General features: G+C 35.6%; 1 protein-coding gene and 1 long non-coding RNA gene across 11 annotated transcripts; one reads left to right on the top strand and one right to left on the bottom strand.

Moving 5' to 3' along the window:
- The first annotated feature begins 442 nt into the window (after positions 1-442).
- Positions 443-11,694, top strand: LOC126852364 (serine-arginine protein 55). 10 transcript variants are annotated; one of them, XM_050597106.1, is made up of 12 exons: positions 443-575; positions 1,579-1,702; positions 2,904-2,974; positions 5,042-5,137; positions 5,768-5,791; positions 5,944-6,000; positions 6,215-6,284; positions 9,856-9,929; positions 10,117-10,305; positions 10,700-10,825; positions 11,176-11,298; positions 11,425-11,694. In XM_050597106.1, exons 2-12 carry the CDS (start codon positions 1,580-1,582, stop codon positions 11,558-11,560), a joined length of 1,089 nt encoding a protein of 362 aa, XP_050453063.1. In that variant the 5' UTR covers positions 443-575; position 1,579; the 3' UTR covers positions 11,561-11,694. The 10 variants fall into 10 exon arrangements, with proteins under 10 accessions (XP_050453063.1, XP_050453065.1, XP_050453068.1 ...); XM_050597108.1 differs by lacking the exon at positions 5,042-5,137 and adding an exon at positions 4,932-5,012; XM_050597111.1 differs by lacking the exon at positions 1,579-1,702 and adding an exon at positions 1,738-1,864 and having other exon boundaries at positions 452-575; positions 11,236-11,298.
- Positions 11,695-12,804: 1,110 nt separating this feature from the next.
- On the bottom strand, positions 12,805-13,558 carry LOC126852394 (uncharacterized). The gene is made up of 2 exons (XR_007687821.1): positions 13,445-13,558; positions 12,805-13,158 (listed from the first exon to the last, which is right to left on the bottom strand). It is a non-coding gene; the product is annotated as an uncharacterized LOC126852394 (long non-coding RNA).
- Between the last annotated feature and the right edge of the window lie 24 nt (positions 13,559-13,582).

The raw sequence follows: 13,582 nt of genomic DNA, 5'->3' as shown, positions 1-13,582 counted from the left end.
ATTCCATTGATATTACGAAAAACATTCTTCAAAACTCGTTAATTTTATTAAATCGAATTATCGCGATGCGAGATAATTTAATCCCGTGTCACCTATGAGTGGAATATGAAAGGATAAGGGAGAGAGGCAAGGGGAAAGGATACCGTTCGACGCGCTACTCGATCAAGAGTGGAATCGCATCGATATTATTTTATATAAAAATTATGTATTTCTCTCTTTCTCATTACATATCATATTTTCAATTTCGTAAAAAAATATTTTTCCGTATCTTTAAAGTACTTACGTAAGAGATAAATCTCCTTTTCCTTCCTCCTCCTTCCTCTTCCGCGCCTTTCTCATCGTTCCTCTTGCGCGCCATCTCATCGAGTGGGTAGGGAGAGGAGAGAAGGGATTGGGAGGCGTCTGGCGTTGAGACGTTTCTGCGCGCCATCGTGTAGACCCCGTTTTGTTTCGTCATCGCTACGTCGAGCGTCCCTTCCCGCTCAGTACTTCCTCCAATTTCACTGGTTTCGTGTCGTGCGGAGGAGTCGCACGTCAATAAACGCTCTCGAGGTTATTGCAAGCTAAACGTTCAGGTGAGCATGGCTAAAAGCCTCCTTCGTCCTACATTTAACTGTCCCATCGATAATATTGCGAGATTCAATGTAAGAATCGTCGTTATTGATATAAAACGGGCCGATCGCGTAGCCACGTTCCCTACCAGATTTCGTTTCCATTTGGTAAGAGCACGAGGCGCGGACTCTCATGTTAGTAGCTTGATGCGATAGATTTTTTTTTTCTTTTTTGAATTAAGTGAATACAAGAGGAAAGATGCGATTTCGAGGAAATTAGGCGACGCGTATTCATGCACGTTTGTTTATGCTTATCGAGCGACGCGTCGAAAACGCAAATCATTCTCCGCGGCCATTATTCGGGATTTGTTCGCGACGCAATTAATCCCTCGTATCGATCGCCGATCCCGGCGTCCATAACAGCGTGAAATCGTCTGAAGAATTTCTAGAAATTTCGGGACGATCTCGTCACAGGCAGCATTGCGCAAAATTCTTCCCTTTTTTTTTTTCCTCTGTTAAATTGTCGCGCATCTGGGAGACGTGGAGGGGAAATTTCGTGCATCTCGTCGATCGTTTCGAGGGCGGCATGGAACAACGAGGAAAGACCACTCGATTCGATATCGCGTGTTTCAAAACAGGTGTGCCACGTGTGCGACGCGTATATTTCTCAATCAACGGTGAAGTCCAAACCCCTTGATTTCGTGAAACGTGTAAGCTCTTAATCGCGAAGTACTCGAAAAAGATTTAAACGATGCTTTCTATATATTTTTTACGCGTGATTGAAGTAGTATATGCAGTATACTCCGAGTTTTTTTTTTTTTTTTTTATATTATGTACTCAATAAAAAAGGTCAAGTATATAAACGCCGTTATATTACGTTACATTATTTGCAAACGAAGTTTATTTTAATAATTTGATTAAAGTTTCAAGACAAAAAGAAAAAAAAATAACGATTCTTTTATGTTGATTAAACAGCAGGTTCTCCAAGTAACCTGTTATGTAAGGTGTTTTTATATTTTCCTTTAAGAATGAGCACTCGAGTATTCGTTGGCGGATTAACGTACCGGGTGAGAGAGCGCGACCTTGAGAAGTTCTTCCGGAAATATGGTAGAATCAAGGAGGTCGCTATGAAGAACGGATTTGCCTTTGTGGTAAGTCTAATGTGGTTCAATTGTTTTTTTTACAGTATGGTAGGGACAAGGGTCTATGTCGGTGGGCTTCCATACGGCACCAGGGAAAGAGACCTTGAGAGATTTTTCAGAGGCTACGGTCGATTCCGTGATGTTCTCATCAAGAATGGTTATGGCTTTGTTGTAAGTATTTGTATACAGCTGTAAATACCGAGAATAACACTTTGCGTTACTCAATTTGGTCCCATTCAATTTCTTGTTTAACACCATTTGCAACTTCAGATTCCACAGCATATTTTTATGATTATCTGAACTAGAGGTACACCTCTAGTTCAATGCTGAAACAAATTATAATACTTTTCAGTTTTGTGATCTTGTGCTCATTTAACATTTCAAATGTTATACGTCTTTTGAAAAATATTGTTTTTTTATTTTTGATGAGAACTATTTATAATGATGTTCCAATTCTTTTTGCATCGATATAGCTATGCACAAATGCGTGTAAAGTTAAAAAATGTTGTTCTTAAAAAATAGTTTTCTCTATTTTTTGCTATTATGATTTTGGCCAAAATGGGTAAGCTGCAATTTGTTAAATTACAAACATAAACTCGATAACCTGAGTTGACCTGACCTGAGCCCTGAGCACATTGGTGACTGCTTAGAAGAGCTGTTTGCTGCTTATCATCGATTATTCTGCGAAAGCTTTGTAAGTTATGTACAATTCGGGAAAGAGAGAGGGAACCGTTTACAATGGGCAATATGTATCACATAAATAATTATTCACATTAACAAATTAAAATTTTATCCGCACTTATAATTCCTTTTTTTTTTGCACTTTGTAGAGAGTATGATTTGAAAATAAATGATTTACTTATTTGTTTATTTTAGATTGAATCTCGCGTAATGTATTCTATTTTAAAATCTTTGTGAGACAAATAATTCAAAACCATTTATAAATAATTTTAGAAGATATGTGAAAATTTGTATCAGTATCATTAATATCATGTATACATTTACATTTTGTAAATAATGCAGTGATATTTCTAATTCGACATTAAAAATGTTTAATTAATAAATTTTATATATATTTTATATAAAAATGTATTAATTACATATATATTTTGAGAGCAAAGTTTTACGTATGTAATAAAATTTTTTAATTTATAGCTAAGTTACATCTTATTTTTCTAGATAATAACAGAAAAAAAATTTTTTTCCTCAGGAATTCGATGACTATAGAGATGCTGATGACGCCGTCTATGAACTAAATGGAAAGGAACTTTTAGGAGAAAGGTAATGCAAATCTGTTTTATTCAGTGTATGAAACATATATGTACACTAGGCGATTATATTAGGCGGAATGGTATAGGTAGCATGTTTGCATGATTGATTAGTTTTATTTTTCTATGCAATCCATTTAATATGTGGATTGTTACTTTGATTACGTTAATGTTTGATACTTTATCATAATCATAATATTATTGGTACTGGGGGCTCTCTGTTTATAATCTAAGCAAGTTTTATAGATAGCATTTAATTCATTATGTTAACACTAGGAATTGATAAATTTGGCACTCATTTGGAATTGACTAATATCACATTCATAATATTATAGATATAACTCCTTCCTATGGGTCTTTGTATATATTATTTAAATACATTAACTATAGCAATCTTATATTTTTTGCCGTTTCTATATTTAAGGATAAATTAAAAAAAAAATAATAATTCAGGTTATATACACAATGATTTACTATGTATTATTAAGATTAATGAAAATTATTGAAGGATAATAATCTCCTTAGAGTACATATCTTACAATATCTTAATAGTTTATTAATTTGTAATAGTTTATTTTCAGTGCGTTTTGATACGATATTTCTAAAGTTGAATTATGAATAACTAACATTTTTGAACAACAAAAATACTTATTTTTTTTTTTATAAAACATTCTAAACGACTCATTTCCGCTAACGACTTATTTTTTTTGAGTTAGTGTTTAGGAATTTGCGTTTTTTAAGAAGTGCTTAGTGAAACTGAGTCATTTAAAATATTAAATAAAATAAGTATTATATATATATATATATATATATATATATATATATATATATATATGATGTTTTGTTATCTTAAAAAAAGTTTGCTATCATATACTTTATCATATGTTCTTGCTGGGTTACTGGAGATTAGATTGGTACATGAGAAGCAATAGCATTCGATTAACAACAAAATTAAATCTTATTTTATATATAAATTTCTAAAACTAATTTTCATTTAGAAAATGATAAAAATTCCATTTTCATGTTGTATGCTTATCTCTTTCTATCTGTTTTCCTATTGGGAATTTATGTAAGTGTGTCAGTAACGTTAGTGGCTTCTCTACATAAAAATGATAGTAGCTTTTTTAACATACAATACTGAAAATCTGACAAACTGCGGGAGTATTCTTAACACTAATCGCATTATGTTTCAACCTGTACCAGTAATATTATTCGCTGTTGCTTCTATTTGATTAAAGACAAATGTACAATGCACAATTATCTGTTCGCATTAAACGGGTATTTCATTAATGCCTTTTGATTTTGCGTCTTTAGTAAAAGCGGCGTCTGTCCTCCAAATTAATGATTGGATCTTTACCGAGATAAAGAAAAAGTGCGTCTTAAAAGACCGTTGTGACTTACCGCCATTTTGAACTACTTCCATCAATTCCCCGAGTAGCAAATGATTATCAAAATAATTATAATAATGCATCTACGTCTGGAGAAATGTTATATTGCTTCTTTTTTTACAAAAGGGCATTCGGCACATATGCTTTTTCATAATTTCGTCGCGTGATCCTGTATAAAATGCAATGCTTCATGCTCTAGCTACAGAAAAGAAAAGAAGGAATTTCAAAATTATACGGATCACGGATTTGATTAAGAAAAAGCTGTGATGGATGTGGTGAAAGAGAATTAATTCGGTGATAAGTAGTGTTGTTGTAAGGAAGGCAGTTTAGATTAGGGACGAGGACGAGTCGTGAAAGAGAGAGAGAGAGAGAAAGAAAGAGGTAGGGGGGGTGAGAGGGAGAGGGATAGCGCTTCAAACGAAACTGGACGATATAGAAATACTGAGAGACGGATGATATTTGAACGGATTTCGGGAGAAAGGAGGCTGAGGAATGGAAGGAAAAGGAAGGAAGGAAGAAAGCAGCTTTAGAGAGTAAGAATTAGTCGTGGACTTAGGCGGGGTTTTGTTGGGTGTGTTTCAGAGTGGCGGTGGAGATAGCACGGGGTGTTTCAGGGAGGCGAGGCGACCGTGGCTACGGACGCTCACGCTCCTGGAGAGACAAGTAAGCATATCCAATGTGTCTTGTTACAGAATTACTGTAGAGAGGGCCCGGGGGACACCTAGGGGTAGTGACCAGTGGCGCTATGGTGACTCCCGTGGTGGTTATGGGGACTCGAGGCGATCTGCGTAAGACACGCTATCCTTTTTTTTATTTTATCAGAGCGATCATTATCCCCTCCCCTGCAGGCAAGCCGGTTCAAGATGTGCGAAATCCAAACGATTGATCGATTAACCGATTTCATTCCGATAATTTTCATTTCTATGTAATTTTTTTTTTTTTTTCTTTTTTCTTTTTTTTCTTATATATTTCTATGTCCATCGGTAAGTTTTTTTCTATTTTTTTTTCTTTCTTTTTTTTTTCTTTTCCTGCGTGATTGATTTCGCACATCGTCCGCACAGGGAAGAACGTAACTTTGGATATTGATAAGCTCTAGCGTAAAAAGAGCATTGAAACGCGTGATAAATAATCGCGTTTGCAAGCTTCTCTTGCATTTGCGCATTACGAAAAGTAAAGTCCGATTAAAAATTGAAATTAGAAATCTTTTCTGAATTGGTTGTCTTGGATTTGACTGCTCTCCCGAGTACGTCGAATTGTCGAAAGTTTTGCCGCGATAAAGATAAAAATGATAGCCAAAAAGAAAAATAACGCCTAGCGATTACCCTCCCAGAAACATTATGTTTATTGCTGGTAGTTGAACGAGATGGATTGACTGAAAATTGATGACTAATAGATGTGTGGTATTGTGTTTGTTACAGCCGAGACGATATGCGGCACGACAGGTACGATCTATTGCTGCATTTTGAATAGATTTGATTCGATTGGAACAGGTGATTGATTGTGTGCCTGAGCAATGAGTGCAGATCTGTAGTTATTTGCTGAAGGTTTAACCGACGATCCGTTATTTCTGTTCACATGACATCCCTTTTTGCAGAGATAGTGTGAACAGAAACACGAGGACTGCATCTAGCTACAAGCAATCATTGCCCAGGTACATACATCCAATGTTACGCTCTAACGATTACAATTTAACTTATACAAACTTTAACTGTTGCAAATGTCTTGTGAAGTATATAATTTCTTTTTTGCGTTTTATATACCATACTTTCATTCGCTAATGCATTAACGTAAAGTCAGGTCCAAGACAAACCTGATTGCTCTCGAGATATACATGTAGATAATGGCCAATCTTTTTCCCATTGTAGATATGGACCACCCACACGCACCGAGTACCGCCTCACCGTGGAGAATTTATCAAGCCGTGTCAGTTGGCAGGTAAGCGGCATATACGTATCTCGCTTTTTGGGCATTTTTTTATCTCATTTATATGTTTATTACTTTACTACTCGCGATTCCAATGAAGACGTCTTGCACCGCTTTATATGCGTTTTTCGTATCTATATATCGCTAAGAATCTAAGTTTTATCGAGTTTTTTTTTGCCGGTTATTTGTGCCAAATTCCACGCGTATATTTACAGCATTTTCAATTCTCTTTCGTCTCACATTTTACGTTCATTTACTCATTTGAAAAAAGAGAGCCCTATTTTGGAATTGAAAGATGTAAGATTTTGATCAAGTAAGTCTGTGGCAAAAGTCGAAATTTCCATGATACATGTGCAAAGATCGCGATCGAAAACTAAAAGATGAAACACACAAGAGAGGAAAAAAAAGAGAATAAACATCCATCGTTATAAAAATGATAAAGATATTAAACTTTACATATGTATGAAATATGAGAAATGCATGGAACATTACCATACCCGATACAAAGGACACAGGCATACGCGGAGGAACTCGGAGAGTAGCAACGGCCCGTGATGATGAAACCATTGCAACCGCAGACAGTCGTGGATGTTCAGGACGCCATGGACGAAGAGCTGTTCAGCGGAAGAAATGAAAGCGATGAATATACGGAGCATATAGATGGAGACGCAGGACAAGTAAATGCAAACGATATTGTGGGAAATACCAGGACGCAAATAGATGCCTCGAAAAGAGTCATATTGATGAATCGAAACGATAGAGACAGATTACTTTTTATGTGGACCCAAGTCTTACTTGATCAATTTACATTGCGTACATTTATATATACATATATATATATTATAATACAATCTATAATATATTTATCTCGTTGCACTTTTCTGATGATTGGTTGTTATATTTGACGCAAAGATATTCTCTCACTCAGTCGAGTCTCGATTGTTCGACGTTACTTTTTCAATTTATTATTTCATTTACGTTATGGCCAGCAGTTTTGAGGAAAAACAAAATAAAATTGATGTTCTTTCCGAAGAGCCATATCCTCTTCGCCGAGGACGGGCGACCGGTAGGGCCAATAGACTGATGATGTACGATGATGATAAAGATGACGATGCGCACGATGGGCCCGCCTTAAGGTCAAGTGGCACCTGTGGTTGGTTTCTGAGGTGTCCCGGGTGACAGAGAGAGCCGCGTGGCATGGGGGTGTACACCTATATCTACCACCTATCTACCATCATGCTCTACTACTTGCGCGCCGTGATACGTGGTGAATCCCGGTGAAATCCCAGTGACGATAGGGTTATTGTGCGTACTCCGATCCTCCATCGTGATCACTGGGGGAAAAAAGGGAGAAAGAGAGACCCAACCGCTGCGATCTACTTTACTCTGTCTGGGAGAGACAAATGTTTACTTACGTAAAAAAAAACTCCACCAAATATATACATCACCACTCTTCCTCTTACTAGACCGCGATACACGGTCATATAATTCAGTACCTTCACCATCGACATCACCATTACATCCACCAACCATCACATCTACCATTCCACTGTGTGACTGTCACTACCACTGGTGTACGCCACGCAACCTAGCCGTCTAGTAAGTCAGGCAGCGGCCACAGCCATGAGGGCGAACGCGGGTCGAAACCCGAACCATCCGCGACTGCGCCACACAGATCCGTTCGACCCGACCGAGCGCCGTGTGTGTCTGGCCATTCTCTCTGTCCGTAAGCAAGGTGGTGCCTGGGCCCAAGGTAAATGCGTCACCTTAACCGAGTGTACTCTCTTAGATATACACATATATATCTATTATATCTTATATACACTTAAACGTGTCTTGTTCCACATATGTATACCATATATTATTATTATATATAATATCTATATATATATATATATACATATATACTATATATATATATATATATATATATATATATCTTATTTGATACTGTGCACCATAGCTCAGGCATTGCGTGCATCCAACCATTGAGACTTTTCATGAAGCTCGGAGCTGTGCACTTAAATCCATCGGAGATAGGGAAACCTTAGCAATATATTTCTGTGCTCGAAATTAGGCATCCGCTTATCTGTAGATTTCGTGTTTTCGCGTACTTTTTATATCGGTTTTCTCTCTTTCTTTTTTAATTCCATAATTTTGTATCATGTTTTATGAAAATTTTCCATTCGAGAGACTTTTCTTTATGCAAGGCTATTGTATTATTGCAATGTCTTTTGAATAGCAAACGAGAAACAGTATTTCAGAGGAAGTTCATACGCTCTATTTTCCCTCTTTTCACGGAAAAACTTGCGCTCGGACCTTGAGAGACACCGGCATGAACCTCAGAAAAGCCGTCGATGATGGTACCTCATAAGTATGGAGATGTCTACATTTACACATACTGTGTAAAACGACTGGCGCATCTACCTACCTATTGCGTATCTTCACAACATTAAAGCCGTACCTGGTTCCCACAGAAAAAGAGAGAGAAAAAAATATAAGCACATCTCCCAGCAATGTATGAAGTCAAACAGGCCAATATCCATTTCTATTCGTTGACTTACAAAGAAATGACTATAAAGCATTCTAGCGTGCAAAAGAGACAATGATAATGGAATAGAAAGAGAACAGTTAATACTGAAGAAACCATTTTGGAACATGAAGAGAGAAGATTCATGAGAGACAAATGAGACAAGGATTATCGATGGATTGTCTTCAAGATTTAATTTTTAATAAAATATTTACAGAACTTCCATTATTGCATTAATTCTATTTTTATGTTCTCGAAAATTTGTTTTTTCTATCTTATTGCGATATAAAATATATTCTGATAATCTCAGAAATTTAAAAAATTCTGTTAAACAATTATAGTATACCTGAATTTTTTGCATCTGCTTGATAGTGATTCTTTTGTCATTGTGCATAGAAATCTATTTTCCTAAGAAATCATTTGTCAAAATAGTATATTAAATATTTGAATATTAATTGCATATATGTATCACTATTTTTTTTTATCATGTATGTTACAAAGATGTACTGAAAAAAATATCACATTTATTATTTTTGTAATTATATATTGTGAGCCATTTTGCGGAACGAGAAAGAAATAATACATTAATTTGAAAATATTGATTGATTTTTATATTGCATATACTTTTAATTGATTTAATATAAAGTATATCATTCCGCAGAATGGAGCTGTATATATGAAATATTATAATCGTATTTATTTCAAGGATTGAATTGCAAAAAGAAAGGTTGCATCGATAGCAGATACTAAATTCGAGCACTATATGTAATATTACTTTCAACATTAAAAACGCGAGCAGATGTAGAACATTATACTATGCTTGTCTCTCTTCTTTTTTAATCGAGTAGATCCAGGTTATCTCTGCCACAGGAAAAATATCAAAATAGAATATAATATATGAGTGCACAGGATATGTTTTAACCTGCCTGCGTGATACATCAGACTAGGAACACAGTATAGTAAACTTCATACGCAACTACTAATTTTAAATTTATCCGCATATTATTTAAATTTACATCCAAATATTAATCCTGGTTCTTGTGTGATGTTCAGGATTTGAAGGATTACATGAGACAAGCTGGAGAAGTGACATACGCTGATGCTCATAAACAACGTAGAAACGAGGGGTGAGTGAATTGTTGATTGTAATCGTAATTAATAAAATTTATTTTCTATGTAAAACATAAATAACAAGAAGAAATTGCTAAGATAAATATATTATAATCGTTTATTATAATGTATCTGCGAAGTATCTCTCTTGTATGATCATTGTATTGATTTATACATACAAGTGAAATTTTTAATGTTTTGCAGAGTTGTAGAATTCGCAACGTATTCCGACTTGAAAAACGCCATCGACAAATTGGATGATACAGAATTAAATGGCCGCAGAATTAGGCTCATTGAAGATAAGAGACGCGGCCGTCGTTCAAGATCATCTAGTTCACGATCACGCTCACGATCTCGTTCACGATCCCGTCGTCGATCGCGTTCGCGCTCAAGGTATAATCGTCGTTCTCGATCCCGATCAAGGTACTGTCGGGGCGACGCTATGTCACCTATCATTTTTTTCTAATGTGATCTTTGTTCTTTTATAGATATTTTAATTTTAAGCTTGTAATTTTTTTTATAATTTGTATGTAAGAAGATTAATGTATTCTTTTGTCGAATTACGATGATTGTAATTTTTATTTGTAGTTTTTGTGTTAAACAATAATTTATATTGCACAATTTAACTTTTTCTAAATTATAGATTTATATTTTTAATTACTTTATTTGATTACGCGATAAAATATATTTTGTTTTATGTGTTATCGCATAATGAGATAGTTTTGCGCACGACAATATCAAAAAAATAATTAAATAATACGTTTCATCACTATTTTCTCTAACGTAGGAGTCGCCGCAGTTCTCGCAGTCACAGTCGCCGTAGCAGCCGTTCCAAATCTAGAGCACACTCGAAATCCAAATCCAAGTCTAAATCCAAATCTCCCGAGCGCAGTCGCTCACGCTCAAAGTCCAAGTGAGTATCTCATCTCCGAAAAAAAAAATATATATTTTTACATTATTTTATTTGTTTAATTATTCAGCCGTTTGCTCCTTTGTATATTCAAAACTACGTATATTTATTTTACTTGTTTTATTTTTTTTCTTGCGCAGTTAATATAATCGATGTACACACTCTCATTCCCATCTGTTATTGGCATTGTTTTTGGGCTGGCCATGTGCCTTGAGCTCTCACGCTTAATCACGCTTTATACGCGTTCACTTACTCACCGTGTACGCTGGGAAACAGCAGAAAGCAACGAGTTTATATTTTGTCACTTTCTCTACTTTTTCGTCCCTCTTTCATTTTGAACTATAATTTTGCAGATCAAGAGACCGCTCAAAGTCGAAATCTAAGTCAAAGTCCAAATCCAGATCTCGTTCTAGGTCCAAGGCTGAGAGGTCAAAGTCCAGGTCGCAGTCCAAATCCAAAGCCAAGTCTCCCTCAAAGTGAGTCCTCCCGCTGACTTTAATCGATGTTTCTTTAATCGATATATTGTACTTGGCGCAAGAAAAGCGAACCTTCCCGAGCGACGGCGCGAATAAATCCCCATGTTTCTCCTTTTGTTATTTTAGGGATAGATCGAGCCGCGAGCGTTCCAGAGGCGACAGATCCAGATCTCGATCGGGAAGCAAACACAGCAAGAGCCGTAGCCGCTCTCGCTCGCCCATGAACGGTGATAAGTCACCGGAAAGCAAGAAAGCCGATTAATTACATATTTTTAATTAAACTCTATTTTTTCTTTTTTTTGTACATTGAATCACATTTAAAAATCGCCAATATCTTATATCTTACAATTTTTGATTATTAATTGTAACAATAAAGTTTCACGTTATAAACCTGTACACATTGTATCAAGACTCTATCACACTTTGATATTCAAGATATCAAATCAAACACAATCGGCTCGACAGTTCACATTTTTGTTGATTCAAGACAAATTATTTAGTTTTTTTTTTTTAGCTAGATATGATATATACTAGCCGTATCTTGTGCTTTTTTTATTCTAATTTTTCTTATTTTTAGTGATTAATTTAGATTTAGCAAAATATGCATCATCCAACTTGAATTCATGCATTTAGACAGATAAAGATTCTTTATTCATACCTCTGATTCTACGTGTTTATCATGACCTACATATATCACCTTATATCGGTACGAGTTCTCTTATAACTGCTTTTTGTATATATTACTAAAAGTTACATTACAATATAAGAAGGTATGTGATGTGTATTAAATTTAGCGATAAGAAGCATCTTGATTGTCAATAAAAATTCTTGTGAATGCAAATTAATAATTTATGCCCAAACTCTCTACTCCGTACTCGTTCATTTATTTCATATATCTTTAAAGAATGCCTGGAAAATATTTTCGAATATTGACAAAATAATATATTTCTAATATTGTGTGTGACTTATATACAAAGAGTAATTTCTTTATATAATTAGGAAATTATTTGTTTACTTGTATTAATCAATTATGATCTATATTATATATTTTGTGTACATTATATAATTGAATTTTATGTATAAAGAAGAAATTAAGATTTTAGTTTCGATTAACGCTGTTTGTTGCGAGTGCAATCTCGTATTTGTTTTTTCATTATACCGATCTGTGATGCAAATGAAGTCAATAAGGGAAATCGAAGATTGTCAACGTTGTGCGATCGCATATTAAAAAAATTATAATTTCAATGAATTGTAAATTTGCTAATTGTTTTGATTAATTTTTTACAAAATTAATATAAATATTATCGCATATCTAATGAAGAATAATATCGAATATGTGAAGATAACTCTGCGAAACTTGTTTCTATCATCGGTTAAAATTCGACTTTGTTGAGCTTGCGGAACCTATATAATGCAGTCGGGCGAACATATGACGCGCAGCTGGACCCGCATAGGGCCCGGATGACTCAACGGCGTGCGTCAACCCCCGATATTTTTGTACACCGCTCTTCCCCCCTCGTCATCATGTTGAGAATAGATTGCCTCCACGAGGCGAGTTTCCCCAGCTGGGGAACGAGAAGAAGAGATGGTAGAACGATGTAAAAAGATCGTCGCCAAGAAAAAGCCACGTTCAATGTCAAATTCGCCGACGCGACGCCAGCCGGCTATGCGTGAATTCCCAGTCGTCGCCGAGGGTGAGTCAGCCACCCCTCCGAATGACGGTCAGAGAGACGATCGGATGCGAAGGAAGAGGGAACGCGATTAATCGGAGATTGGGGAAGTAGAAGCCAGACGTCCATTGGTTCCCATTCGAGAGCGGTGGGGATTCCATCCAGGAACATCGCTCGCACTCGCGAGACCCTGCAAGACATCGTACATGTTGCTATGCATAATTGATATTATGATAAATATTAAATTGTTAAATATATCTAGTCAAATATTCTATTAGCTACTTGTGGCACATTGCATATAGTCTCTTTCATCGTATATAGTCCATTAAGAAATCAATTTTATTATATTCTTAAATTCATTTTATTATATTCTTTTTTTAATTCATTTAATTTTTATTTTCATAATAAAATTAAAAATACGAATAAATCTAAAATTTCCTCTTAAATAGCATTACTACATTGTTACAATTAATTACATTACTAATAATCTAATTGTTTCAGCATATTTCTGGCATGAGAAGCGAAACACACAAAATGCATCCCGAAGAGCCCCTTGCTATGCCGAACCTGGCGAAGAGGGCCTGTCATCCTGAGAGGGGACGCGCTGCGGATGG

The sequence above is a fragment of the Cataglyphis hispanica genome, chromosome 10 (genome assembly GCF_021464435.1).
Source record: "Cataglyphis hispanica isolate Lineage 1 chromosome 10, ULB_Chis1_1.0, whole genome shotgun sequence".
Lineage (NCBI taxonomy): Eukaryota > Metazoa > Arthropoda > Insecta > Hymenoptera > Formicidae > Cataglyphis > Cataglyphis hispanica.
The sequence above is the reverse complement of the archived record's forward strand: the minus strand, read 5'-3'. Positions and strand labels throughout refer to the sequence as shown.